Source organism: Lagenorhynchus albirostris, chromosome 7 (assembly GCF_949774975.1).
Source record: "Lagenorhynchus albirostris chromosome 7, mLagAlb1.1, whole genome shotgun sequence".
NCBI classification, from domain to species: domain Eukaryota; kingdom Metazoa; phylum Chordata; class Mammalia; order Artiodactyla; family Delphinidae; genus Lagenorhynchus; species Lagenorhynchus albirostris.
Genome location: NC_083101.1, coordinates 20,539,103 through 20,566,238, shown reverse-complemented (window position 1 = coordinate 20,566,238; position 27,136 = coordinate 20,539,103). Strand labels below are relative to the sequence as shown.

Below are 27,136 nucleotides of genomic sequence, written 5' to 3'. Positions count from 1 at the left end.
CAGAGGCGTCCTGAGAGCCTGGGCCTGACAGCATGAACAGGACAGATGGGGGAATGTGGGAGCCGGGAGCGCCCAGGAGCTCGGTGCAGTGGGGGAGCTGGGGCGGGCTCGGGTGGTAGGGTCGGGGGCGGGGAGGATGGCAAAGGCCGACCATGTGGTTGGACTTCTTGCAGCTGGTGTGTGAGGGCGGGTGGGGAAGGTAGCAGCAGCAGTTCCGCCCAGGATGAGCGTCTCTGTCTTTCTGTTTCTGTCTGTGTATGAGGGGGTGTGTGGGCTCTTGGGGTGTTGGGGCAGGGCTAGCGGTCTTCAGTCTTCTGTGGCTGGCTTTGGCAGGCTGCCTCCCCCTCCCCTTCCCCTCCCCTCCCTCCCCTCCCCCTCCAATCCCTTCCCTCCCCCTCCCCCTCCCCTCCCTCCCCTCCCCTTCCCTCCCCTCCCCTTCCCTTCACCTCTCCTCCCCTCCCTTCCCCTCCCCCTCCCCTCCCCCTCCCTCTCCCCCCCATTGCCACCAGGCTTCTTTGAACTGTCCTCTTTATTTTCAGCCTTTAGATCTCTGTAACCCTGCCCGGACCCTCCTGTTGTCGGAGGAGCTGCTGCTGTATGAGGGGAGAAACAAGGCTGCCGAGGTAAGACACTCACATTTCCTGGGTGGGGTTTCTGGTGGGCTTTATCGGCCATCCTCCAGGCCCCTAACTTTCCTCTCTTCCTGATGGTCTCAGAATTGTACAATTGGGGTAGAAAAGACCGGAAAAGGCCTCCATGCCCTCTTTACCAAATGGCTACCCAGCTTTTGTTGGTATATTCCCAGTGATAGGGAACTTGCCACCTCTCAAAGCGATAGAGTGCATCTTTGATGGTTACAGAGCTTTCCCAACACCTAATGACGTTCCACTGTTTCTCCCATCTTCCTCTAAGGAGCAGGAGAGATGGCATTTCACCCCAGCTGTGATGAATGACTTTGTGGGTGAGAAGATAAAGCTGTTAGCCAAAGAGAATTTTAGAAGAGCACCCGTTACCTGGGTTTTTGGGTGTATATTAACCCAAATCCAAAATCTTCTTCTGAGGGATAAGTCTGTGATCTCCCTTTGGGCTCTAGCTCTGCCAACAGAGACCTGGGTGTGTAGGTCATGCTGCTTTTCCTGGGAGCTGGCCCCGGCTTATCTCTAACTGGGGGGATTTCACTCGCCCACACCATCCCCAGAGCTGGCCAGGTTCCGGCTCAGTCTCATGAGTTTAAATCTACTTGGGAACAGAAGTTGGAGCTCTGGGGTCTGACTGGGCTACCTGGGAGCCTTGAGGAGAGGGTAGGGGGCTTGCCTCCAATCAGGCCCTGATTCAGAGCTGGCAGTGTGGCTTGGCTGGGTTGAGTGACAGCTTGGGGTGGTGGAAAGATCAGGAAACTTGGAGGCAGAAGGCATGTAGCCAGCTCTTGCTCCGCGGCTGGTTCACTTACAACTTCTTCCTTCTTCCTCAGTCTTCCCATCGGAACAGTGGGGGGTGTGTGTGTTTGAGGCAGCAAGGGCAGGGTCTGAGGTCAGCTGATCTCTAAGGGCCCTTTCAGCCTCAGCATTCCGGGACATTTTGTGTAGTCGTGACTAAAGCAGGCTGCTTTTGTTTTGTTTGTGAAACAAGCAGACCAGAACTCATATTTTCCAAATGAGCGTTGTCTTTCAGGGGCGCTCCCTGGGGAGACTGCAGGATTATTTCTACCACACTGGCGTTGCTTACCACATTTCTGGACCTCCTCTTCGGGAACTTTCTTAAGAACCTTGGCATAACTTCTGAATTGCCTCTGTGGGAGTAAAACTTCATCTGTTGCGGGGGATTTGGGTTTTAGGAACGAGAAGTCCTTTGGAGCTATGCTTGGTGAATAAGTGTGTGGTGGAGCTCAGTCAGGTAGCCAAAGGTCAGAAACTGAGGTGTGTGGCTATAAACCCACAAGACTCAGAAGGAGGCGGTTAGGAATGGCAGCCACTGTGGAGTACATTCATACGTCTCAAGGTGCTCTTTTCTTCCCCTACTCACTCACCATTAAACCTGCAAACCTTGAGCACTTCTTATTTATCCTCACTGTGCAAGTTTTCCATTCTTGATCCCAGTTAACTCTCACAGCTTCCCGAGGAGAGGCACGTTTGCCCCTACTCAGTAGATGAGGAAACTGAGGCTCGAGTGAGATTTACTAGGACCTGAGGGTCTCAAGACTCCTAAGAGATGGAGCCATGATTAGCACTTGGGATCTCTCTGGCTCAGCAGTTCTTTCCAGGATCCCATGCTGGCTCTGGTGTGTTTGTTTAAAAACAAACTAACAAACATAAGCTGAAGCCAGGGCCTGATGATAGTTAAAATCTGTCCCAAAGCTCTTTGCCTAGTGGGCCTTTGGAGCCCTAGAACTAAGAGACCCCTTTTGACGGTTGAAAGAAATGATTTGAACACAAGGAAAAATAATACATTTCTTTTTCTTGAAATATGATAGGAAGCAAATATGTGGCTGTTAGTAGCCTGTCGTGTTATTCAGGCCAAAAATATAAACCAATTCAAGAGGGGTTTGGCGAAGTTCAGAGAATCGCATCGTGGCTGGGCCCTCAGGAGCCGTCCATTCTAATTGCTTCCCTGTAACTTTCCAGCTGATTGTTCTCCATCCAGCCTCTTCTTGAGTCTGCTGAGGGAGCCCTCCCAGCAGTGGTTCTATTACCAGAGAGCCCTAAATTGTAGAAAGTTGCTCGACAGAAATCTTTGTTCATGGAATGTTCCCCCTTGGCTTGGTGTCCCTTCTCTTCTCTGGGCATGCTCCGTGAGCTGATCCAATCCCACACCGTGAACTGCCCTCATCACACGCCCTCCCGGAAGTCACCAACTTGATTAACGTGCTCTGAGATCAAATCAGCGTTTTGGTACAGACTCATTTCTACATTCAAAGAATGGTTACTGAGCATCTACGATGGAGCCAGGCCCTGTGCTGGAGGTTCCAGGAGTCCTATGGGGCACAAGACAGGCACGCCCTCACTTTACACACTGACTCATTAAGTTTACCGTTTGCTCGGGCACCAAGGCCTTTGCTGCAAACCCTGCCCTCAGGCAAGATTCCTCCGAGGAAGCTTGGTTAGGACCACGTGGGATTAGTGGTGCTTCAAGTCTCAAGGATTTCCTAACCAAGCGATTCCTCGACTCTTGAGCCTTTGGGAAACAGATGTGTCCTTGGAACAAGTGTGGGGAAGACAGCTGGTGGCCCCCAGGGCCTGCTGTGGGAAGCAGAAGGTAACTGGGCTGTGGAGATGGGCGTCACTGCACTGCAGGCTGCTGTGGCTCTGCGGGGAGCAAGGCCTGCAGGGCGCTGGTGAGACGGGAGGGGCCACCTGCCCTCCCCTGGCACCCTCGCCTCTCTGCTCTGTCTCCCGCTGTGCAGCAGCTCTGTCCTTTCCCTGACCCGGCTTTTGGGGAAATTCTTCGTTCAGGCCTTAATCACTTCCTGTCTAGACCACATTCTCAGCTCTGGGAATCTGGGCCAGAGCAGCGACCTGGGTCTTTTCTCACCTTGCTGGTACCTCTTCTCCACTTGCCATCCATCCAGCCCTCTCTGGGCCTGCGTTGTTTTTTGAATTTTTAGGCTCCTGACAGACTATCTCCTCTGACCCTTCCCCTGCCAGCTTCCCTGTGGGTCCAGAGACCACTTCCTGGTTTCCACTGAGTGGGTCAGGGGACCCTGAGGGTTTGTCTTGTGCTTGCCTAGTGTAGAGCTTTCTCCTTTCCACTCACTGGATGTTGAAGTCTTCTCCTCAGACAACCAACCCCTAAACTCCTTCTGAACTCTGAGATCATTTTCTTCCCTTCCCTTAACTTCATGTTTCTGTCTCCTTTGTTCCTCTTTTTTGGTCCCTGCTTGGATTCTTTCACATTCAGGGACAGGACAACTGTAGGCACATTGCTACCTCACCATATTGTGAGAGCTTTGCGGTCATCCAGACCTGGGCAATGGTCTCTGGCTGTGTAGCCTTGGACAGGTCACTTAACCTCTCGGTGCTGTAGGGTCCTCACCTATACATGAGGGCAATGATGTTAGTTACAAGTGAGGATCCACTGAGCAGAAAGTAAGTGCTTAGTAAATGGAGGCTTCTGTGGACTATGTTGGGTCAGGGCTGTGACGGGAAGGGGTTTGGAGAGAGTCACTGCCAGGATGCCTTCCAGCCCAGGGTTCAGGAGCCCTTGTGTTTGGTCCGCGTTAGATAAGCCAGAGCCCCTGAATGCCTCCTGCTCAGGAATGCCCCCTATCGTCTCTGTGGCCCAGATTCCCTCAAACCTCTGTGTGCCACGTAGTCCTTTGAAAAACATTTATGTATTTTTAAATTATAAAAGTAACAGATTCTCATTGCAAACTAATGCAAATTAAACAGAAATGTATAAAGTCAAGTCCCATTCCCCACAGTGAAGACTGTGATGAGTATTTTAGACGTTAAAAAATGTATAAATACAGACAGGTTTACAGTTTGGTTTTACGAAGTTGGATTATACGCTAGCTATTTTGTGGACATTGCACTATTTTGATTTATGATGGACAGATTTCCATTTCTGCCCACATGGCTCTACTTTCTTCTTTCAATAGTTGCATAAAATTCTCCCACATGAAGGTAGCATAATTTAGTTTATCCATCCTCTCTTAATGGGTGTTTATGTTCTTTTTTAAAATTACAAAATTTTGTAATGCTGAGAACATCCCTACATGTTCATATTTCTATGTCCTTGTAAGTATTTCTATAGGCTAGAGTCATAGAGGTGGAGTTGTTAGGTCATCTTCAACAGTCTGACAGCTAAATGTCAACACGTTGGCTTTTTAAACTTCGTCAACAATCCAGCACACACTCACTGTGGCCCTTCGTAGTGCATGCCAACCTTCCAGCGGACTCTTCTTACCCCAGATGAGATGAAATGTCAGATTTTGACACCTCAAAGGGAATTCCACAAAATTAATAATATTTTGTTTTCTTCGGAGAATCTGAAATAGGGTTTTTATTGCTTTTGACTAAAGGCCACCGCAGGATTTGCAAAACAAAGACCAGTGTAATCTTTACTGGCATTAGAGGATCAAGTGGATTTTTTTTTAGCATAAAAATATGCTGAGCATGCCTGATGGTTTACCTATAATGTCTAAAAATATCTTTCTCCTTTATTTTTGGAGCAGCTAGTGTATAAAAGAGATAAAAGTTCTGTGCATGTCTGTGTTGGAGCATAAGTAACTGGCTTTTTCTTGAACTGACTGTGCATGAACGCAGTTAAAATTATCTACAAGGAATTTGGTAAGGATACTCACATTGCATGATGCTTCAAATTCACTGTCTACACAGACCTTGTGAAAGAAGCCTGTAGGGAGCTGGGCAGGGATGTTCCCCCCTGTTTGCACAGATGAAAAAAACTGAGGCAGAAGGGATTCAGCAGACTTAACCAAGTTTTCATGGCTACTTAGTGGGACAGGTGCCTCGACTTCTGACTCCAAGCCCAGTGCTCTTTCAGCCGGACATTTAGAGGAGAATGCAAGCAAATGTGGCACGTCCTGCAGCTCAAGGGTGGCTCCAAGCCAAGGGCACTGGGCTGGAGATTCCAGAGGCGTTTGGTCAGAGAGGTGGGCCTGTGGGGTGTCGGGCTGTTGAGAGGCTGGCAGAGGCCGTCAGGAGGCATGGAGAATGAGGATGAGGGCTGATTTTTGTTCTGTTATTTTTTCCTACTGTGAGGAGTAGCAAAAGGGTAGCCTTGACTGCAGGTCAGGTCTCGGCCCTTGGCTTAGGCCATGCTGAGCATCTGCTCCTGGTTATGCCCGAGATGATGGAGACGCGTTACCTGGACTCCCAGGGGAGGCTGTGGCTTCTGGCCTCTGGGACAGCAGAACAGCGAGCTCTGTTTGCTCTCTCCCTGTGCAGGTGACGCTGTTTGCCTACTCTGACCTGCTGCTCTTCACCAAGGAGGATGAGCCAGGCCGCTGCAACGTCCTGAGGAACCCCCTCTACCTCCAGAGCGTGAAGCTGCAGGAAGGTGAGTGCACGCCCGCGATGCCCTGGACTCCCTCTGCACTCTCTCTGAGGCCTGCTCTGGGCAGCATGGATGGGATGTGTGCCCCTAGATCTGGTTCTCAGACACTGGCGTTCCAGTCTAGGCTGGCAGGCCCCTGTACACCCTGAGCTTTGCTGGGAGGCTTCTGCTGCAGTGAGGTTTCAGGGAGGCTTGGGAGTGGAGTGGGAAAAGCGCTGGCTTCAGACAGACCTGTGTTCAAATCTTGGCTCTGCCCCTCACTACCTGTGTGACCTCAGGCAAGTTCCTCAACCTCTCTGAGCCTGTTTCCTCATGTGTAAGTGAGGACACCAATAGTATCTCAGAAGGTTTTTGTGAAGATTAAATTAGGTCGTTTATGCAAAATGGCTGGCCCACACTGTGTGCCCAGGCAACACATCTGGGACATGAGCACGTGGGAGGGTGAAGCGAGTCTCTACCCCACACTTGCCACGGTGCCCTCCCCTCCACTCGGGAATGGGAAACCAGCGGGAGTATCTGTCGAGTGGTTTGGTTTGGCGCCTGAGGTCTCTGCTGAAAGGGGCTCAATTTCCTCTCCCAGATTATGAAAACAACACCAGACCTGTTTGAGCATGGGTGACAGGGGCAGGGAGGAAAATATTACCCAGTGAAAGAATTCTGTTTTGACGGGTTTTGCTCCAGGAAAACTTCCTGCCTGTTTGCAAACCCGGCCTGCGTGCTCGGTGCCCCCGCTGTTCGTCCTCCTTAGAAACCCAGGGCGTGTGAGAACCTCCATTCTCGCAACCCCACAGGAAGTCGCTTACAACTTCTCCTTCTCTGCCTCTGGCTTTCTCCTGCCTACTGCCCACTGCAGCCACTGAGGGGAAAAAGCAAGTCACCTTGCTTGGGGCCAGCCTCTCCTACAGGGTGGGCTCGGCCTGACCAAGGTCATGGGGAGGAACAGCCCTCTGAGCAAGTTCAGCTGAGATCCTGGCATTCCAAGGAGCCCCCCATTACCTGCGGGAGCGGGGTGGGTGAGAGCTACAGTGACTCTGCCCTTGGCTTCCCTGCTGCCCTGCCCCTCTCTCTGTCCCTCACGCCCAGCTTCCCCTACACAACCATTCTCCCGTCCCTCCCACCCCTCTGCACACACATGCACTCACACGCCTGCCCACCCCCAGCTCCCACTATCTAGGACCCAGTCAGATTTGAGGGGTGCTGGTGGGGGGCTGTGCTTGGTAATACAGGCTGATTGATTATAACCATCACACAAGTCAGGCTCATCACACAAGTCTGGGGCCTGCAAGCCCAGGACCCTGGGCAGCTCAGCCTCCTGCTGAAAGGAGGGAGGGGGAAGAGGGCTTTCAAACTGGCTGAGCGTTGGGTGCGGGTTGGGAGCCACAGGGCAGAGGAAGAGCCGAGGGCAGTAGCTGGGGGCGTGAGGCCCTGGGCCGGCTTTGCTGCTGACGTGTGGTATGGCTTCAGCTGCTCCTTTCTCCCTTTTCTGGGCTGTGGTTTTTCTGACTGTGAAGCCAGGCTTGGGCAGTCCAGCGTGTTCCCTCCCAGACCTGACGTGCCCACATGGACCCCGAGGTTGCTCTGAGAAGCTGGACAGTGCTCATTTGTCTGGTCCCCACCCCTAGCCCGGGTGAGGGGAGCCCGCTGGGAATTGGTTGGAGCTTCCCCTCCTGGAGGCCCCAACCTAAGGCTTGAAGTGAGAGGCAGGGTAAGCACCATCCTCCCCTGGGTGGCGGCTGGTCAGGGTGGGTGGCGTGAGGCCTTGGGGCGTGGCAGAGAAACCGCCCGCGTGCCAGGTTGCATGTGAGCGCCAGCCTGTGCGGGCATGGCCTCCTGGGGCTGGAGACTGTGGGTGGCCAAGACCAGCACTGCTCAGGAGAGATGACCACAGCCCTTGGAGCCTATTGGGTTGGCACGTGAGGGGGTGTGTGTGTGTGTGTGCGCGCGCGCGCCTGTCCTGGCTGGCCGGGCCGTTGTTCTGGTGCGAACTGTCTTGCCTTTCTCCAGCAGTGTCAGTCAGCAAACACAGCGAGTGTGGCTTTCCATGGAGCCAGGGAGCTGCTGGGAGCGAAGGCAATGGCTCAGAGACACTGAGCACTCAAGGTGCACATTCCAATGCTTAGATGTCTTTTCAGGCACTTGTGGGGAGCCCTTGCCCCGCTCCCTGAGGCAGCCTTGGGGGTCCCAGGGTTTGCAGAAGTCCGGTGGCCACCTCTCCAGCTGTCGGAGTTGGAGCCACAGGACCCGGTGTCCTGAGTCCTGGCGCCCGCACTCCTGCCCGCCTCCCCGCACCCCCAGAGACTTGCTGCAGCAGCACTGGCCTGAACGAGGCTTTTAAGAGATGCATTTGGGGCCTCAGCTGGAGCTACTCTTGGCAGGATGGTCTCTGATTAACATTGCTCATGACTCCTAAGGTTTCTTGTCTCTTTCAAATCAACATGTGCGGAAAGTTCAGTTTGAGGCAGAGAAGATGGTGAACAAGGAGCGCACCCAGCCTTTCCTGCAGGCTGGGGCTGGCGAGGGCAGTTCCCTGGCCGAGGAGGATCTGCCCCACCCAGGGACCAAGGACTCCCTTGTGTGACATGCCTGATGCGTGCTTGGCTCTGCTGGCCAAGCCTACTCCCAGGACTGGGCATGGGCACAGAGTATCGTGGATGCCCAATGACTGTTTGTTGGGTGAATGAATGTAGGACCCAAGGGAGATGGGAAGCATGGCCTCAGCTTGGGGGCTGGGGTGCACTCCTCCCTCAGGGCTCCCGGCTGGTGGCCACTTAAACCTTGCCCGCCCTCCTCCTGCCCAGCTTCCCCCGAGCTTCAGCAAGGCTGAATGGCAGTGTAATGGGAACAGGCGGAGAGCTGGCGCTAACAACTGGGACATCTCCGGTCAGCCGGGGCCCATTGTGGTCTCTTCCTGCCTCTGCCGCCCACTGGCTTTGCTGTTCTTTGTGTTTCTGCCTCCCGGGTGGCCAGTATCCCACCCACAGTGTGTCTTCCTGACCTGCTGTGGTCTCTCAGGATGGACATCTCAGGATGTCCAGCTGATTCTTGGGTTCACCATCCACCCTGAGGAGCCCAGGCGCCCCATCTTGGAAACTCAGCTGCTTAGGTCCAGGCTGCTGGTACACTTGGAGTTAAATTTAGTTGGTTGACATATTCTGAGCACCTCCTCAGAGCCCACCTCAGTGCTGGCTGCCAGGGTGAGAGCAGAGGAAGAGATGCACATACATTCCCACCTCCGGAGCGCATGGCCAGGTGAAATGACAGATGAGTAAACCGGGAGAGGGACAGAAGTGTGACATAGTGGTCAGAGCACAGGCTTTGGAGGCAGGCAGTCCTGGGTTCAAGTCTCAGCTCTGTCACTTGCCCACTGCATGCCTTCTGCAAGTTGTTTTCCTTCCCTGGGCCTCAGTTTCTGCATCTGGAAAACGGGGACAACAGCCCTCCTGGCCTGTCTCACAGGTAGGGAGGACTTGGTAACTGGTTGATTTGGGGATCTCAGACCAGGCCTGAGAGGGCTCTGGGAAAATGGCAGAGGGGCCAGACTTGGGCCGGGAAGCCACCTCTGGGCTCCCCCCAGCCCATGACTGGGGATCACCCTTGCATAGCCCATGGTCCATGGCCCACATTCCTTGATGGGAAAGAGGGTTCACCCAGGAACCAAGTGGCTCCTTGTTAAATTTCAAAATGGTGAAAGTGGTTGGAGTGTTGGATGGAAAGCCCGAATGTGTGCTGCCTCACTGTCCCTTTTCCTTTACACCTGCCCCCGTTTCCACGCTCTGGAAAGTCCAGAGCCCAGTCCAGTGTTTTGGAAGGATTTCTGGCGGAGCTGAGGTTTCTCTCCTGGGTCAGCCACGCTGCAGCCTCCTTTTCTGCAGCTGCAGCTCCTTACAGGCACCCTTGGCTCCTGAGCCTTGCTGTCCTTATTTATGAGGCTCTGAGCCATGCTGAGCGCTGCCCCCATTCTGTCCTTCTCCCATAGTGCTGCCAGCACAAGGCCATGACGGGGAGCAGATTTCAGTGAAGGTGTGCAGTAACGCAGGGGTGCGATGGTGGGGTGTCACGGCACAGAAAAGTTTCAAGGCGATCCGTCAGCGATCCCTCGTCACTGGGAATATGTCCTAGGCTGCATCCCCCAACCTTGGCCTCCTGTCTCCCTGAGGCTCCCATCTACCTGGCTTTCCACTCCCTTCTAGAACCTCTTCTCTCACTGGCAGCTTCTAAAACCCAAAATTCTGTTATTTTCTTACACAGATCTTTTTGTTTCTCCCTTGGCACTAAAGTCTGCTTCTGGAAAGTCAAGGAAACGTCCCAGTGTGTTTTCTTAAACAAAAGAAGCCACCTCCCCTTGTCTCCACCCTCAGCAATGCAAGGAACTGGCAGAAGCTTTGAAATTAGAGGTTTCTTAAACACGATGGACTTCTTAGGCAGGGCTGCCCCCTGCCCCCCAGCCCATCTCTAGGTGGGGAGAAGCAGAAGGATTTATTCTAATTCCAAAGCAAACCCCCATTTACTTATGAACTATTTTCATCTAGCTCTGGCTGACATCCCTGGCCTTAGGGATAGATTTGCCCAGGAAACTGCCCATATGCTTGCTCCGAGGGGGCCTGCCCTCCACCCACGTGAGGACCTCACTCACTACTTTTCTTAGGAATAGGCTTGACCCACCGTCTCTGTTTTTCCCTTGCCACCTCTACTTTGCAACGCATTTTGACAATTTCTTTGATTCAGGTGTATGTTGAGGGTTCTGTGTTGAGCCCAGCACTAGTCCTGTTTCCTTGAGGGGACAGGTGCCTGGGTAGGGCCTACGTGGTGGGCATTTGAGAGGCAGGTGTGTAGTGGTTCGGAGCGTGAGCTCTGGGACCAGGCTTCCCGGGTGTAAATCTGGGTTCTTCCCCCTTCTACCTGAGGCATGTTACTCACCCCCTGTGCCTCAGTTTTCTCACATGAATCATGGATGATAATAACCCCTGCCTCATAGGGGTTGTTGTGAGTGTCGAGTTTATGCACATGAAACATTTGGCGCTGTAGTTGGCACACAGCACTGGGTACTCTAAACCCCTATGGCAGTTTAAGTGTTTGCCGTTATATGTGCTGTATGATTGCTTCCCTCAAAAAGGATGACCTGCCTGGTGAGGTCGAATTCTTGAAATACAGGAAGTTCCTAACCAGCCCTGGCCTGTGCTCAGATGAGTGGCCCACGGGGAGTGCTGCCAGGTTCCGAGGAGCAGCCTGCAGCGGTCGGGGAAGGCCACCTGGAGGAGGAGGCGGGGCTACCTCACAGTCGCCATCCCTTGAGCACAATTTGTGCTTCTGCATCTCCATGCCTTTGCCCGTGCTGTTCCCACCTCCCAGAGTGCCGTCTCTTCCCACCTTGAGTTCAAGCTCAGAAGAGTCCCCCTTTTGTCAGGAAGCCTTCCCTGACAGCTGTGGGTCATCTCTTGGCTCTTGTGTTTCTGCAGCAGGCTGACCAAATCATCTTCCGCCTTAGGGTAGGTATCCCGCCTCAGCTTCTCTGCTGGAGGAGCGGGGAGTGGCCAACAGGCCCTCCCAGCTGCCTCCCAGGTGGAGAGGGTTTGGTGAGTGTTTGAGTTTGGGATTCTAGACCAGGGGTGAGAAGGCTCTAGGAAAACACACTGAGGGGTTGGGCCTGGGCTGGGAAGCCATCTCTGGGCTCCACCCAGCCCGTGACTGGGGATCCCCCTGCATAGCCCATGCATTCCTGGGTGGCTTTTTGTTGAATTTCAAAATGGCAAAGGCAGTTGGAGTGTTTAAAAGAAAACCCAAGTGTGTGCTGCCTCCATGTCCCTCATTACAGGGGACATGGAAAGGAAGAGGCCTCCTGGGATGGATGACAGCTCCCTGTACCCCACTGCTTGATGCCCAGAGGGTGCTCCTGGCTACCTCTCATAGGGTGAGAGCTCAGTATTCCTTGGGTCAGGCTGACCTGCAGGCAAAGGCCTTAACATCTATATCTCAACCTAATTAGATATTAAGTGGGCTTTCCTCCAGAGATTTCCCTGCCCCTTTCTTCTTCTTTTTACAGGAAGTACCACACACAGCCCTCTGGGTGAGACAGCTGGCTGTGCTTAAGCAAACAGTTGAGACTCTGTAACCAGTTCTAAAGCAAGTCTTACTTTTTGTTCCCTCAAAGGTTCTTCAGAAGACCTGAAATTCTGTGTGCTGTATCTAGCAGAGGTGAGTCCTTCCCCCTGAATCTGAAGAGAGAGATCTGTGTCCTGGTGCTTGAAGGAAGATGTTGGGCCGGGTTCTAGTGCAGGTTCTGATGCTGCCTCCACACCAACTCCTGCAGGGGTTCCGGGCAGGTCCAGAGTGGCAGTGTCCTGCTCTGTGGAATGGGAACAGCAACCCCTGCCCCTGTGTCTCTTACCTCTGTGTAGAAGAGCAGTGGACATGAAGGCGCTTAGAGGGGACAGAAGGACACTGTGGTCTCCTGCTTAGGACTTCCTGGTCTCCAGCCCCTGCAGGGGGTCACAGTGAGGGTGTGGCCTGAGAGCCAGGCAACACCCTATTCACTTGGTAGTCCTTCCTCTATAGAGTGCCCTGATTCTTGTGCCCACCTCTTTCCTCCTCTCTTTCTAGAAGGTACCACCTATGTCCCCTCCTGCAGGGTCTTGTCAATGTTTCAAAAGGCCTGAAGGTAACTGTACCTTTACCTGGGCCAGATAATACAGGTGAAAGAAACCATCTAGCGTCTGTGTTTTGGGCTGGAGTGACGCCCACTCAGTGTGATTGATGTTCCTTAATTCCTTAAGACTGGTTACCTCAGTCTGATGAGAAGCTCAGCTAGACAGTGTGCCTTTGCTGAGCAAAATGGGGGCACACAGCTGATTGCTTGACGTGGTTCGGGAGATAAAATATCATTACCAGGGGTTTAATCAAAGAGGGCCTTGGTGATGAAAAAGTTGAGAGCCACTGAGCCATACACATTTTTTCAATTTTCAGCAAATTTTCTAATCCCAGCCTTGTACCTCTGCTCATATGAGTCTGCTTCCAGTTCCAGGCAGGGATTTATTAGACCCATTCCTTCCCTCTGCTTCTGCTCGTCTGTCTTACTCAGTAACAGTGCTGGGAAACTGCCTATTCTGTGGGAGAATCTACACTGGCCACACGTTATGGGTGAGGCCTGGTCTACACTGGCTGGCCAAGAGGAGTACACCATTTTGGGAAGGAATTTGCATGTTGGTTGTGATTGGAAAATCATTCCTTCAGTTCCTGGCTAAGATAGGAGGTGCAGGGCTTCAGGTGAGTCCCTTGGGTGAACACAGACCCCTGAGGACAAGACAGTTGATGAGAAGTTAGCTTCAGGGGACAGCAGGGAATCCAAAGGACAGTGGACCTTGTCGGAGCTGAGCCGGGGACCCTGGCAGCCTAGAATGGCCACTCGAGGTCCAAGAAGGCATTGATGTCCTCCCCTGTGTCAGCATATCCCCACCGGGCACAGGAAGTAGCTGGTGGAGACCCTTCAGGGCCGGCGTGAGTTCATTTCCCCGGAGCCGAGCGAGCAGCTTAGGAGAAGCTGTGAGGCAGGCTGGGAAGAGTCAGAGCATTTGCCTCCCCAGCCTCACCCATCTGGATTCCAGTTCTCTGCAGCGGGGCCTGAAATGAGACTCCAGGTTCTTTAATGCCAAGACAGCTTCCTGCCAGGCTGGGGTTATTTTTCCCAGAGAAAAGCACTTCTGCTCCTTGGTTTCCAGGGAGCCGTGACCTCCTACCCCTCCAAAGACTGATGAAGGGATATTGATCTGGGACCTTTTATTTCAGTAAAGTGTCAGGTGATCTGACCCCAAGGGGCTAGGTGTTTGAAGATCACAGGCAGCTAGAAGCCCCTCTGTTCTCTTAATGGGCTGCTCTTTACGAGAGGCATGTCTGTATCACAGGGAAGACAAGATCCCTGCTTGCCCTGTGGCCTGGAATAGGCTTGACAACAGTGGTTTTGGAACTCATGGGGAACCCCAGACTCACGTCTTAGTTGGAACTCCCAGCAAGTGGTTTCTCTTCATTGCCTAACATGCAGGTAGTGTCCAGAGAAGAACCAGGGCAGGGCAAGAGAGTCAGGATTTGGGGACAGTTTTCCACTCTGCATTGGGAAAGCCCCAACTGCCTGGGGGGCAGCAGCTCTGATTGTTCCCCAGCAGTAGGTCCTGGTTAGTTATCAAGTGGGTGGGATTGTTCTGAGCAGTCCTTGGCCCTGGGGCCTCTATTCCCCTGGACAGGTGTCCCTCAGCCCCTACAAATCCATGGGAGAGATGCAGCCCACGACTGGCTGTACCAGGGGCGTCGGGTCAAAGGCCACACAGGTCAGGGACCATCCGCTAACTTGGAATTTGATCCTGGCTCCATTAATTTAAGAGTTTGCTCTTTGGGGTTAGGAAGACCTAGATTGGAATCTTGGCCCTGCCAAGATTGAGCAAGTCACATACTCATCTCTGAAACAAGGCTGAGGAGTCCTACCTTGTAAGGTTGTTGTAATGATTAAATGAGATCCAGTAAGATACTGTGTCCAAGGCACTTAGCGCAGAACCTGCCACACGGTTAGTGCTCGATAAATGGTAGCTATTATTTCTGTCAGCTTCCTAACAGGCGGAGAGCTTTTCATATTCAGTTACTCTCCATTAGAGACATCACCAATGATTTATTGATCCTTTAAAATAAAAGCTAAGAGGAAGATCTCACATTTTTTGTAATGTACGTATACTGTTAATCAAATGAGGCAAGATCGAAGGCTCTGGAGGAGGCGGAAGACAGACTTTGAATCCCTCCTCTCCTGAGACCTCCTGGGACTGCTGACTTCACCTCTCTGAGCCTTAGTTTTCTCATCTGAAAAACGGTAACAGCTGTGTTTTTCCTTCCTCCCTATGTCATTGGGTCACTGAGAGAATTGAATAAAATGAGAGAACATCTGTCACAGCAAGTGAGCAAACATAAATTGTAGTAGAAGAGGTTTTAGGTTTTTGTTTGTTCGTTTGTTTGTTTGTTTTTTCGGTACGCGGGCCTCTCACTGTTGTGGCCTCTCCTGTTGCGGAGCACAGGCTCCGGATCTCGTTGCGGAGCACAGGCTCCGGATGTGCAGGTTCAGCGGCCATGGCTCACGGGCCCAGCCGCTCCGCGGCATGTGGGATCTTCCCGGACCGGGGCACGAACCCGTGTCCCCTGCATCAGCAGGCGGACTCTCAACCACTGCGCCACCAGGGAAGCCCCGAGGTTTTAGTTTTTACAAGGATAATATTAATTCAGGAACAAGGAGGTTGAGGCAAGATGGGGGTTTTAAAGAAGGCAAGGGGAGCCGTGTTTCTAGTTGGATTTGGGGATGCTCATGTTTGAATGCAGAGGTCTGGGCCCAGTGCTGTCGCGTCTGGCGGGCTCTGTGCTTAGCTAACCACGCTGCAGTCAAGGAAGCCCTGCCTCTGAGTGAGTTTCGTGAGGATGCTTTCAGGGCAGCTTACAACCTTGACCTTGGAGCCTGATATTTGAAGGCACGGTGTCTATCAGTGTTGAAACTGATGAGTGGGATCACAGAGTGGACCAAGAGAGACGGTTCACATGCAGGGACAGCCAGGCAGACAGTGGGGGCCCCTGATTTAGACAGACTTAGGCAGATGGGAATTCAGCCTCCCTGGAGGGAGCTGTCTCCATGCTCCCTCTCTTGGCCAGGCCAGCCTCCAAAGCTTCAGGGAACACTTAGAGAGGAGCCTTGGGAGCAAGGCCTTCCCCAAAATGTGTGCCCGTCTAAAACAGCCAGCCCTACCCCCCAGCCAGGCCTAGGGTTAGGTCCTTGGTGCCTTGGATGCCTTCTCGAGATCATGGATGGGAAGGTGCTTTTAAAATCGATACTTAGATCAAGGGAATTATTATTAAGGCAGAATCCTGCTTCAGAACAGAAAGAGAGGAGGAAGTTGGGGCTCAGGAAGATAAAGGCAGAGGCAGGCCTGGGAGGCTCGGGCCAGGACCAGATTTGTGGAGTGATGGCCTTTCCAAGCGGGAAGGGACCACAGTCCCTGCCCCAACTCTCCCCTCGCAGGGGCAACACAATGAGACAGGGAACAGAGGGCCCTCTAGTCAGCTCCTGCCCCACCTGGTTTCTCCCTGGAGCATCTTGGGGTCTTTGCTGGGTGTGTCCTTCCCCTGCAGTGGGCTGGGGGTTCCGGGAAGTGGTGGGAATCGGTTATTAAGTGGGAGGATTGCCTCACCACATCCACTCAGTTCCCTGAAACCAAGAGGTGGGGCTTTCTTCCCTCTCTCCTCTGATGCTTTTAGGAAGAACAGCTTCTGAGCACTTTGGGGCTGGAAAGGAATGGCTGGCACCCTGGGAACACTTAGCATGGGGTGTGGCCCTTCCCTGAAGGGGAGCATCCCTGAGGGTTGGGTTTGATGGCAGGTAGACTATGTCCCCAAATGCTGTTAGATGATGCTGATAACCACCCCAGCTCAGAGCCTTTGCATTTGCTGTTCCTTCTGCCTGGAACAGTTTCTCCCTAGCACTTTCCTGGCTGGCTCTTTCTCGTTCAGCCTTTGCTGGAGTGCGGCCCCTTCAGAATGGCCTTCTCCGTCTGTCAGGCTCAGATAGGACCTCTCCCTTTTGGCCTTTCCACAATTTGTAATTACACTGTTTAATTGTTTATTGGTTTATTGTCTCTGCCCCCATCCTGAGGGTAAGAACTCAGTCTCTCTTATCTCCCTCTTCACCCCCAGGGCCTACTACAGTCCCTGACACACAATAGGTGCTCAATAAGTATTTCTTAAACAAATGAAGTACTAATAACAACAATAGCTGCTGTTTATTGAGGCCTGGGTTATTGCTTGCCCTCCCAATAGCTCTGGGAGGTAGGTGATATCACTGTCATTCCCATTTTACAGGCTTTCCTGAGGTGACAGCTAGGAAGTGGCAAAGCTGGGATTCAAACCAGGCCTGTCCAACTGCAAAACAAGGAAGGACTGCGTAGAAACACTGTCTTTTTCTCTGTTCCAATCCATCCGGCTCACGCTCTTAGCTCCTTGGATGAGTTAATCTAATCGCAGTCCTGTGGGGTTATAATCAGATTCCAGCGGAGACAGAAAGAGCTAGCCATCCCCTCCTCAGAGCGTCCTGGAGAGGATAACACTGGGCATGCTGTCCCACCCCTCCCCGCCCCCAGCACATTCTGACTCCTTCGGGGCGGGGCCGACTCCCTGGGTCCCAGCCGCTCCCTGGTGCCTGTAAGCTGGCCTGGATTTGACCTCATCCCGGAAGTCCCTCCAGGGAGCCAGAGCTTACTGAGGCATTCACTTGCCAAGCACTGCACTAGGCCCGGCTGAAAAAGGCCTTCCTAGAGGGAGTTTCTAGTCTAGTTGGGGAGACAAGACTGCAGCATTTAACAAGGTTAAATAGCAAAGTGAGATTTAAATGACAGCAGTGGTAGAGACTTGCACTCAGTTGAGCTGAACAGTCATTGATCAGACCCAGCTCACGTGTCAGGCAGTAGTGGGGCTGTACGAGGCCACACAATTGCTCCCCAAGGACTTTCCAAAGGGACCGAGTCGCTGTTTGGGCACCCATCTAACCTTGGCCTTGTGATCAGATGAGTGTGCTGAGGTGGGGGAGAGGGGTTCTGTGAGCCCGGGGAGGGGTCCTGGCTCCGTAGAGCATCAGAGGGGCGGAGACCTTGGCCCTCTGGGTTCCCCACGTGCTCCCCCAGCTGCTGCCTTGTGCTGCCTGTCCCCGGGGGTGACCTCACCATCACAGTCGGTGGCTCTCCACAGAACTCCACTGTGTTGGGAACCACTGCCTCCCTCCTTTCCCCCAACCCATGGGCACACGGCTTGCCAGCTGGCCCCTGAGCCAGCTTCCCTGCTCGTCTGGCTGCCTCGATGTCACCGGGGATTAGTGTGCATTTGTGGCTTTTAGCGGTCACTCCCCTCCCTGCTGCAGCCTCACCCTCTGGAGCCCAGGGATGTGCTTGGGCTTGGTCCTGGGAGCCCCTGAACCAGGGAGCAGCGCTGACTGCCGCTCTCTCTGTTTCCCCTGACATCAGAAGGCAGAGTGCTTATTCACCTTGGAAGCTCACTCGCACGAGCAGAAGAAGAGAGTGTGCTGGTGCCTGTCGGAGAACATTGCGAAGCAGCAACAGCTGGCGGCTCCGTCCCCTGAGAGCAAGGTAAGGGCCTCGCTGGTGGCCACAGCCCTGGCTGCCTGGCTCCCCCTCGGCCCGCCTGCACCCTTGAGCCTCCAAATTGAGCTTGGGACCAGCCCTGGCTTAGGACTTGGATCTGGGCAGCAAGCTCTTGGCAAGGAGGCCTGTGCTCGAACGACTCTCCCCCTTGGCGTGTCACTGGATCTACTGAGTGAGTTTGACGGTGCTCAGGGAGAGCGACAGAGCCAGATGGAGCACGACCCATCAATTCTCGGTTCTGTTCTCTAGTTTGCCGACGGCAAGGTCTAGTTCGGGCCGGCCTCCCGGCTGCTGCCTGGCATGCGGCCCCCCTCTGCTATTGGGTGTAGGTCGTGCCCAGGGACGGTGAGCTCACTGGTGTTTAACACTGGCCCGAAGCAAACATAGTTGGGAGGAGACGTTTGCGGCAGAAGCCGTGCTGGTTCCATGCAGGCCACGGCCGGGTGGAGCCAAGTGGAGTTTTCTGGGGACTGGGAGCTGGCCGGCTGGAGCATCAGGGAAGATTAGAGACTCCCAGCTGAAGCTGATCTGGGGCAGGCACCCCCTCGGCTGGTCCCGTGCCTGTGGAGGGCGTTGGGATCGGAGCTGGACTACAGCCTTCCCCTTGGTCCCCCGGATGCCAGGCTGAGGCACAGTTGTATTCCCCCATTTGTGAGCCACTCAGGTCCCTTCTCTTGCTGAACGTGTTGGCCGTGTTGGGATTTGGTCTGATTTGCTGCAGAGGGAGCCGTGGTGGTTGGTTGGCCGGAACCAGGGAGAAGAGGGTAAAGGAAAGCGAGCGCCAGCTGGTCAACTCGCAGGCCTCGTGCTTCTTCCTGCTGCGTTGAGGGCCGCCCTGCGCGCCATGCACACGTAGCCCAACGGGGCAGTGGGGCAGGCTGCTGAGGACGGGAGGTGGGGAAGAGGCTGCTGCGCAGCCCCTGCTGGTGGGGTGGTGGCGGACGGCAGCTCCTCAAATAGCGCGTGTCTGAGAATTATGTGATCTCAGACTCGACAGTTATCTTGTTTTACACTTGCCAGGGGCAAGAATAACTGTGATGAGGGAGGACGGCGGGCACAGCATGGACTTCCGAGTCACATTCTGCTGCTGGCTGGCGGGTGACCTTGGGCAAGTCACTGTACTACTCTGTGCCTTGGTGTCCCCATCTGGGGCTAGTAGTTTCTCCTCCAAAGGGTTGTTGTGCAAATTAAATGAGACAGTGCATACACAGTTCATAGCACAGTGCCTGGTATTCAGTAGGTGCTCTTGCTATGCTGGCTGGTTCCCAGTCTCAGCTTCTACTCCTCAACAGAGACTTGCCAAGGCTGTAGGCTGCCTGGCCCCCTTGATCCTGGGTCGGTCACAATCAGAGACCAGGCCACTTCCTCCTCACTGGGGTGGCCGCTGGGATGTGGCACGCGTGCACTGGTGTTCCTCAGTTATCTTGTGTTTTAGGCTTAGCTCCTCCTGATCTGGGGAAGAAGTTCTTTCTGCCTCAGCTTCAGAGTTTGCCGGCTCTGGAGAGTGTTGGCAACAGCCTTCTCAATGCCCTGGGGAGTCTCTCCACCTTCAGTTGGGGGGTGAGGGGGACAATTTGAGTGACTGAAGGTAGGCTGGGTTTCTGGCGCTGGTTGCCGCAGGGCTGCGGCTTCGCTGACTGACCCTTGAAGGGCTCGAGGGTTTGGGGCCTGGCTTCCGGGCCATGCCAAGATATATGGGCAGCCCGGGCAGGCAACAGCTGGACGCGTCTTCAAATCAAAACTCTTTAAACGTGTGCTTAATGGAGAAGCTCTGTGTTGGGCGTGAGGAGGGAAAAGACGAGGGCCTGACCGCTGGGACGGCCTCAGGATTGCCCCCTCACCTGGGAGCGGGCCCTGCCCAGCTGTCACACCCCACTTGGCCCACGCTCCTTGAAAGGCACTTAGTAACCACTTTTTGTTAGGCAGGCCCCTTGGGGAGGATGCCCAACCTTCCCTACCCCCATCACACCCACTGGAAGAGTCATAGCAGCTCATTCCTTCTAGTCGCTTGCAGCAAGCTTCCTGAGAGAAGTTCCCGTAAATAGGATTTTCTCCAGCCCCGTATGGTTCCAGGAGTGCTTCAGCAAAAAACAAAACCTTAACCACCGGGCCCAGGTGGCTGTCCAACCGGCACAGGCCATCCACCTGCACTCAGCTCCATCAGGTCCTGGCTGCCTCCGAGGTGACCGTGAACCTCCTTGCCAAGGGCTGGGCCACAGCCCTTTTACTAGGCTTGCTGTCCTCCAGGGGAGAGAGAAGAGGGAAGGCCAAGCAGACCTTGGACACTGGCTTCTTGCTTTGGTCAAGCAGAACACTTCTGCCTGAAATCTGTTTTGAGCCCTCACTGAGGAGCGTGCCTTTTTTTTTTTTAATGCCTTTTCGTTGTTCTGAGACTGTTCCGCCTTCTGCTGCAGAATGGAAACCGATGCCTAAGCCACTCCTTGTCTGCCCAACTCCAGTGCCTCTCTGGGGAAAGAGGGCTTTGCAAGGCAGCTCCCCAAACTCCTGTGCTGCCACTTCTCAACCCTGTTCCTTTCAGCGGTGTTTGCTGACACTTGGAATGTGGGATTCTTCAAACATCTCAAAAAATGCAAAAGTTCTTCCCCAATTTGCAAAACATGATAAATGTGATATGCCCTGAACATGAAATGCTTCTGGGGAAAGACAGAGGGAATTGGAGGAAGATGGATTCAAACAAAGGACAGTAGAGAGGCAGGTGTGCCACTCCCTGCTGTGTGACCTTTGGCAACCGCTTCCCGCCATGGCGGTCCCATCTATGCATTGGTCAGGTGGCTCTTCGCAGCTCTTCAAGCTTTGTGATTCTCATGAAAGTTGAGGACCTAGAGTCGTCCAGTTATCCAAGATTTCTGTATAACTTGATTGCCTGTGAAGTGCGCTGCCCTTAGGGGCCAGGTCTACTCCCCTCCTGTCGGGGGAGAGGGGCAGACATAGGCTTTCTGTGCTGTGTCTGAGGTGCCTGTGACCTTGGGTTGCAGTGTTGGGGTCCCGGCTGGGGCAAGGACACAGCGAGGCAGGCAGCAGCCGACTGCATCCCGTCTCCGGGGCTCCACTGCCTTTCTCCGGCTCACTCCTGGCTGACCATGGCAGGTGGAAGGCTGCTGCAGGTGGGCCTGCGTGCTCCCTCTTTCTGTAGAAGTAAGTGGCCGGCTTCCTCTCCTCTCCCAGCTTCCTTTTTCTCACCACCCCGTTCTTCCTCATCAGCATTCTGCCCCGTTTCTTGCTTCATCGTCTATCCCTGGAGGGAAACTACCTGTCTTCTTTCACCTGGGACAACTTCTACTAAACTCCCTGCCATGGGGAACGCTGCCATGCTGCTAATCTAGAATAACTCACAGATGGTCCTACCTGTGACTGTTAAGGCTAAGCTAATAGGGAGAGATAAATGCATATTGTGTTGGTTATTCAATCAAATATAGAAATAAATGCCTGCTCTGGGCCAGACACTAGTTTAGGTCCTTTATGGGGGCGGGCGGAGGGCTCTTGGCTGTACATTCATTGTCAGTGAACCTCCACGAGCTCCCACCACATGCACAGCGCTGGCCTGGGCAATGGACCTTTCTCGGGGTGCACCCTGAGCTCAGTGCTGGGAATGCACGGGTGAATCTGTCATATTCTTTCCTTGGGAAATTGCGGTCCAGCAGTGGAGACCGATATGCCCACAGACGGTTCAAAAATAAACATAGCGAGTGATATGGGAGGCGTGAGCTCTTACCGCTCTGTGACCTCAGGTGAGGCACCGAGGCTCTCTGAGACTCAAGATTTTCATTAGTGAAGTAGACGGATGAACAGGGTTCTCGTGAGGATTAAACTCATGTAATGCGCTTAGCAAAGTGGCACACAAGAAGAACTCTGTGAATTATTATTATTATTAAAGTTATGTCTATATAGGAAGATTTATCTAGTGACCTTGTTTATTGAAGCTGAATGCTGCCGCTTTGAGCACATGTGACGACTGCTCCATGTCACTTCCTGGTAGCCACCTGCTGTATTCCTGGGACCAGGCAGGGAGACTGAGGCCTCCTGGGTGTGCTCTGGCTGTAAGACTTCTCCCAGGTGTGATACCAAGGTGCGTGCCACCTCGTCATCTCCACTAGGGCGGCTAGAGATGGGGCCCTGGAGATGCCAGGGTCTATCTGAGCACCGTAGAAAGCAGCAGGGGCAGGTCCTGGAGTCAGGCAGCCCTGGCCCGAGTTGACAGCGAGCTAATTCCAGTTCTGTCTGGTTCCACAGAAACTGCACCCTTATGGCTCTCTCCAGCAGGAGATGGGGCCGGCCAACTCAACCAATGCTACCCAGGATAGAAGCTTTACCTCATCAGGACAGACTCTGATTGGCTGAGCAAACCCAAGGGCAGGACTCTGCTTCTGGCAACTTAACTCTTTCTTGGGCATCCCTTACCACACAGTAACCTCACCTCAACTGGACCCAAAACGGAGGACCAAGATGGTGGGCCTAGGGTCATCTGAAGGGAGTGGCCCCACGGGTGTGTGGACTGGCGTCAGAAGGACCACAGTGGTGTGAGAGGCCCTGTGGGCAGATGCAGACTGGCTCAGAAAGTCCCAAATGGAGAAGACCCAGAAGCTTATTCCCTACAAGGAAGAAGGAGGTGAAATAGCATCTGGGCTACTGGTGGTTCCAGTGCCTGCCTCAGGGGCAGCAGGAGAAGTTGGGAGAGGTCAGCCCTGATGGAGAACAATGCCAGGATCCGCTGCTGCCAGAAGATATCTCCACCCATTCACTCATTTTTCATCTGAACTCATGCGTTCATTCCTTCATTCATCAGATATTTTTAGGGCGTCTACTTTATGCCAGGTTCTGGGCTAGGAGCTGGAGATACTATGGAGAATGAGAGGGACATGGTCTCTGCTCTTATCAAGGTTTCAGTCTCAGTAGGGGAGAGAGCATTACATAAACACCAACACACACACACACACACACACACACACACACACACACACGGGGTTACACACTGTGATCATCTATGAAGGAAAAGAAAGAATTCCTTTAAGAGAGAATATTATTAGAGATTGCTGTGTGTGGGTGTGGGGTGGGAGAGGGGAAGAGCATAACCTTTAAGCCAAGAAAGGGGTTAGCCAGTCAAGGACTTTGGAGCAGCCTGCGAAGAGTCCCTGAGCTAGCAAGGAGCAGGACGTGCTGGAGGAACGGAGCCCAGGCCGCTGGAGCTGGAGCTTAGTGAGGGGGAAGACCAAGCAGGTGGGGGCCAGATCGTACAGGGCTTTGGTGGTTAATGTATTGATTGCATTTGAGACACAGTGGGAAGCCATCGAAGGCTTTTGAGAAAGGGAGTCACAGAATCTCAGGGACATTTCTAGACGATGAGAGAACCCAAGGAGGGACCCAAGTGGGTGTGAGGAGATCAGTTTTTTTTAGGGGGGGTCCCTTCAGTCCTCCAGGTGATGGGTGATGGTGGCCCGTCCTGGATGATGTCTGGGGAGGCGAGTATGTGAATGCCCAGACCCTCGGGTAGGGGAGGCTCTGCGATGAGAAGAGAGAGTTTCCTGTCCCTCCACTGCTCTCACCCTCATCCTCCACTGTGTCTCACTCTTTCAGTGGATGCACGTAAGGATGGGGCCTTCCTCACTGAGCCCCTTCCTGGTGAGGCCTGGGTAGGGACCAGTGCTGAGTTCTGAGAATGTCCCTGGGAGTTGGGAGTTATGGGTGCTTCAGCTGGCCAAGGTTGTCAAGTTCACAGCCCCCCGGCCTCAGCAGGGGTGGCCTGTGCTGTCCCTCCATCCTGTGAACACAGCCCTCTGGAAACTGACTGGGTTTGCTTTCTGCAGAGCTCCTGAGGGTCAGGGACTGGGGCTAAGTGAGGCTCAGCACACTTAGAGGAGGCCGTCCTGCCATGAGGCTGACAAAGGCCTACGTGGGGGCAGCAATTAGAGCTCAGCCTGCTCACTGCCTGCTGCATCTTCCGGTGCAGCCCAGCGTTGGGCAGCTTTCACACCCTTCTCTAACTGCGCAGGCATAGCTCACACACAAAGGGTATGTGTAGGATCAGGGTCATTTGCATAGAAAGGGGGTCAGAGAGGCTGGACTTCAGTTTAGAGAAGTCCCCTTGGAGCTTGGACACTCCGTGTTGTGTCTTTTAGGAGCTTCTCCGTGTCTTTAGAGAGGGGTCTTGTGCCCTGGTGAGTTTGCTCAGCTGCTTTGGCTACTTGACCCCTAAGAAGGGTGGCCCAGAAGAGAATTTGCCCCTTACCTCCCACGGATCACCCCTCCTCCCAGCCTAGGAAAGATCAGACACGTCGCATCAGTAACTAACGGGATCAGCCCAGTGCCCTGCCCAGCAGGGGAATAGCCTGGGCCTGAAGTGGGACAAGTGATCCGCAGTGTCTATCAGCCGAGACTCCGCCTGCAGGGTTAATTCTGAGCGGCTGAGCAGCTGAGTCTGCACAGACACAAGCTGCACCATGACTTCATTTGATTCCCTTTTACAAAATGACATTAAGGGGAGTGTGAGGCGCAGGAGAATTGCCTGTCTGGGAAGACAGCGAGCTTTTCTCTCCCGGACGTGGGGACCTACCTCTGTCCACCAGACAGGTGCAGAGGACAGGGGAGCTCTGGCAGCAGGGAAACGGAGACTCGGAACACGGCACTTAGCCCTGGGGACGGCACTTTCCTCTGGCTTGTCCCAACAAGCTGCTGAGTGGAGCGGAAGCTCCCGTCAGGGTCCTAGACCTGGCTGGCTGCTGGGAAAGCAGACATCAGCTCCTGGAGGGCCCTGGACCCATCTTCCCAGTGACTGTTGTGAGCCACAGCGCCATTGCTGCTCTGCCTCTCAAATCGATGAGACAATTAATTTGGCTCCACGGGCTCGAGAAGATGAAACATGACCGGGTGGCCACTGCTCCTCAGAGGCCCAGTCCATCCCAGACGTCCAGGATGATGAACGCATCGAAATCGCATTTGAGAGTCATAATCACGGGAAACATGGCCGAGCCCCTCCCTCCACATAAATCACGCTAAAAAGCTCACACAATGGTCTCTTTCCTGATGGGCCAATTGTCTTGGTGTGTGTCTCGGGGCGAGCTGGGAGCATGGGAGCACAACCATTTATTGTTGAAAAGGCCATCTGTGCGATTTGAATACAAAGTGATTCTTTAAGTTCCCCACACATCCTTTGATCCCATTTTTTTGTTTTCTTATTGTCTCAGGCTCTGGGTCTGTTGAAACTCCCAGTCTCTCCTGGAAGCAGTCATGCTCTGGTCTCTGCCGCCTGGGTCCTTTGGCCCTTTGGGAGTTGGAACCTGTCGGAAATAATGATGACATTTATTTATGTATGCCTTTTTTTTTTTCTTCTTCTTTAGTTTAAATTCTTTTTTCATAAATTCTGCCACCAAAGCCTGAATTTCTCATACACGGCACCAAGAGCGTTCTGCAGATTGAAGGTGTGGGCAATTTCACGATGTGGGAGGGCTGCCCACAGCGAGAGCATGGGCTTCAGAGATGGCAACTGGGATCCCCAGGCATTATCTCCCTTAGGCCTCCCAGCAGCCTTGTTCTATGGATGGAAGGAACTAAGACTCAGAGAAGTTAAGTGACTTATCCAAGGTCGCATAACTGGTAAGAGACTGAGCTAGTCCTCAAGCCAAGGCCTTGCAACCTAATCCATTGCTCTTTCCAAATGAAAGGTTTGCCTCTTAGGAGTGGAAGTAAGAGAAATCAATCATCTCCTCCAGGAAGAGCCAGGAGGAAGATATCCTGCATGCAGAAATCGTGGCCCTTTAAGCTCTAGAGGGGATGCTTTAGGACTAATAAAGATGAGATGCCTTATTCTCTACACAGTGGAGAATAAACTTTGAGTTCATATGGCCCAGGGGTGGCCCAGGCTGACAAGATGAATAGCTTCACACAAGATTTAAGAGGTCTGATGTGAAAGACAAGGTGGAAGTCCTGAAGACAGGCTCTCAGCAGCACTGGGATGGTGGGGTTACCCCATCCCCCTTTTGAGTCTGGCATTCAAGAGGACCAGCAGCACAGTCTTGGGGTACCTGGCCGCAATGAACAGTGGCCGAAGGCAGAAAGGGATGGCTCAGGTTCAGGCCCAGATGCACTGAGCATGAGTACAGGAAGGAGGCCTTTGACCTCTGCCCTGTTGAGGGTGAGGAGAGAGCCTACTCCAGGTTTTGCGCCCAGATTTTGCCAGTTGACTGACTTGGAATCTCAACCCTAAGTAACTGGGTGTCAAATGGACTAGATTTCAGATATTCTCCACCTGCCGCCACCCCCCCCAACCCACCCACCCCCGCCAAACACCTGTTTTCCAGTCTCTCCAGCTCTCTGCCCTCCCCTCCTCGCTGCCCGTCTGGCTGCGGAGAGACTGCCTTCTTCCCACCTTCCTCTTGGCCTCAGTCATCTTGCTATCTTTTTTTGTTCTTAAGGAAGATAGCACAACCTTACCCTCTATCTTGTCTTGACCTCATCTTTCTTCAAGCCTTTCTCTGCATAGGGCCACTGTCCTCCAAACTGTTCCCAGATCCTTGGTTTAAGAGTAGAATAATAACAGTAGGTAATTTATAAGTGAGCACTTAGGCCATGAACCTGGAGCAATGCCAGGCTCTTCACCTACATTGTGTCTTTAATCCTCACTGCAGCTTCGTGAGGTTCTTTGTGGTCCTTACACATTTACTCTCATTATACCCAATTGATATAGGTAAGGATGCTGAGTCTTTGAGAAGAAACTTGCCCAAGGTCACACAGCCAGTGGGTGGCTTGCATTGGAACCTGGGTGCCCAGCTCCAGAGCACTGGCTTCGGATTGCTCTGCTCTCCTACTTTTCAGCAGTCACGGACCATCCAAGCTGGGAGGGGTGGGGAAGCTGAGCAGTCGCACTTCCCGCTCCAAGACCATCGTGGGAGGCCATGGTCCCAGCCTGCTTCTTAAGGCTCGCCCTCTGCCCTCCTGCTTTGTGCCCA

General features: G+C 53.4%; 1 protein-coding gene across 8 annotated transcripts in view; it reads left to right on the top strand.

Annotated features, from left to right (window-relative positions):
- The window catches only part of LOC132523416 (regulator of G-protein signaling 3-like), a 162,185-nt gene that overhangs the window by 80,940 nt on the left and 54,109 nt on the right, over positions 1-27,136 (top strand). For 5 of the 8 annotated variants that reach the window (XM_060154545.1, XM_060154546.1, XM_060154547.1 and 2 more), the window contains 4 exons: positions 540-623; positions 5,904-6,015; positions 12,161-12,204; positions 18,039-18,161. In XM_060154545.1, the coding sequence (XP_060010528.1) occupies positions 540-623; positions 5,904-6,015; positions 12,161-12,204; positions 18,039-18,161 (363 nt within the window). Of the gene's footprint in view, positions 1-539; positions 624-3,140; positions 3,253-5,903; positions 6,016-12,160; positions 12,205-18,038; positions 18,162-22,427; positions 23,122-27,136 lie in introns of those variants that run through there. The other 3 variants (XM_060154550.1, XM_060154554.1, XM_060154553.1) reach the window with 2 other exon arrangements.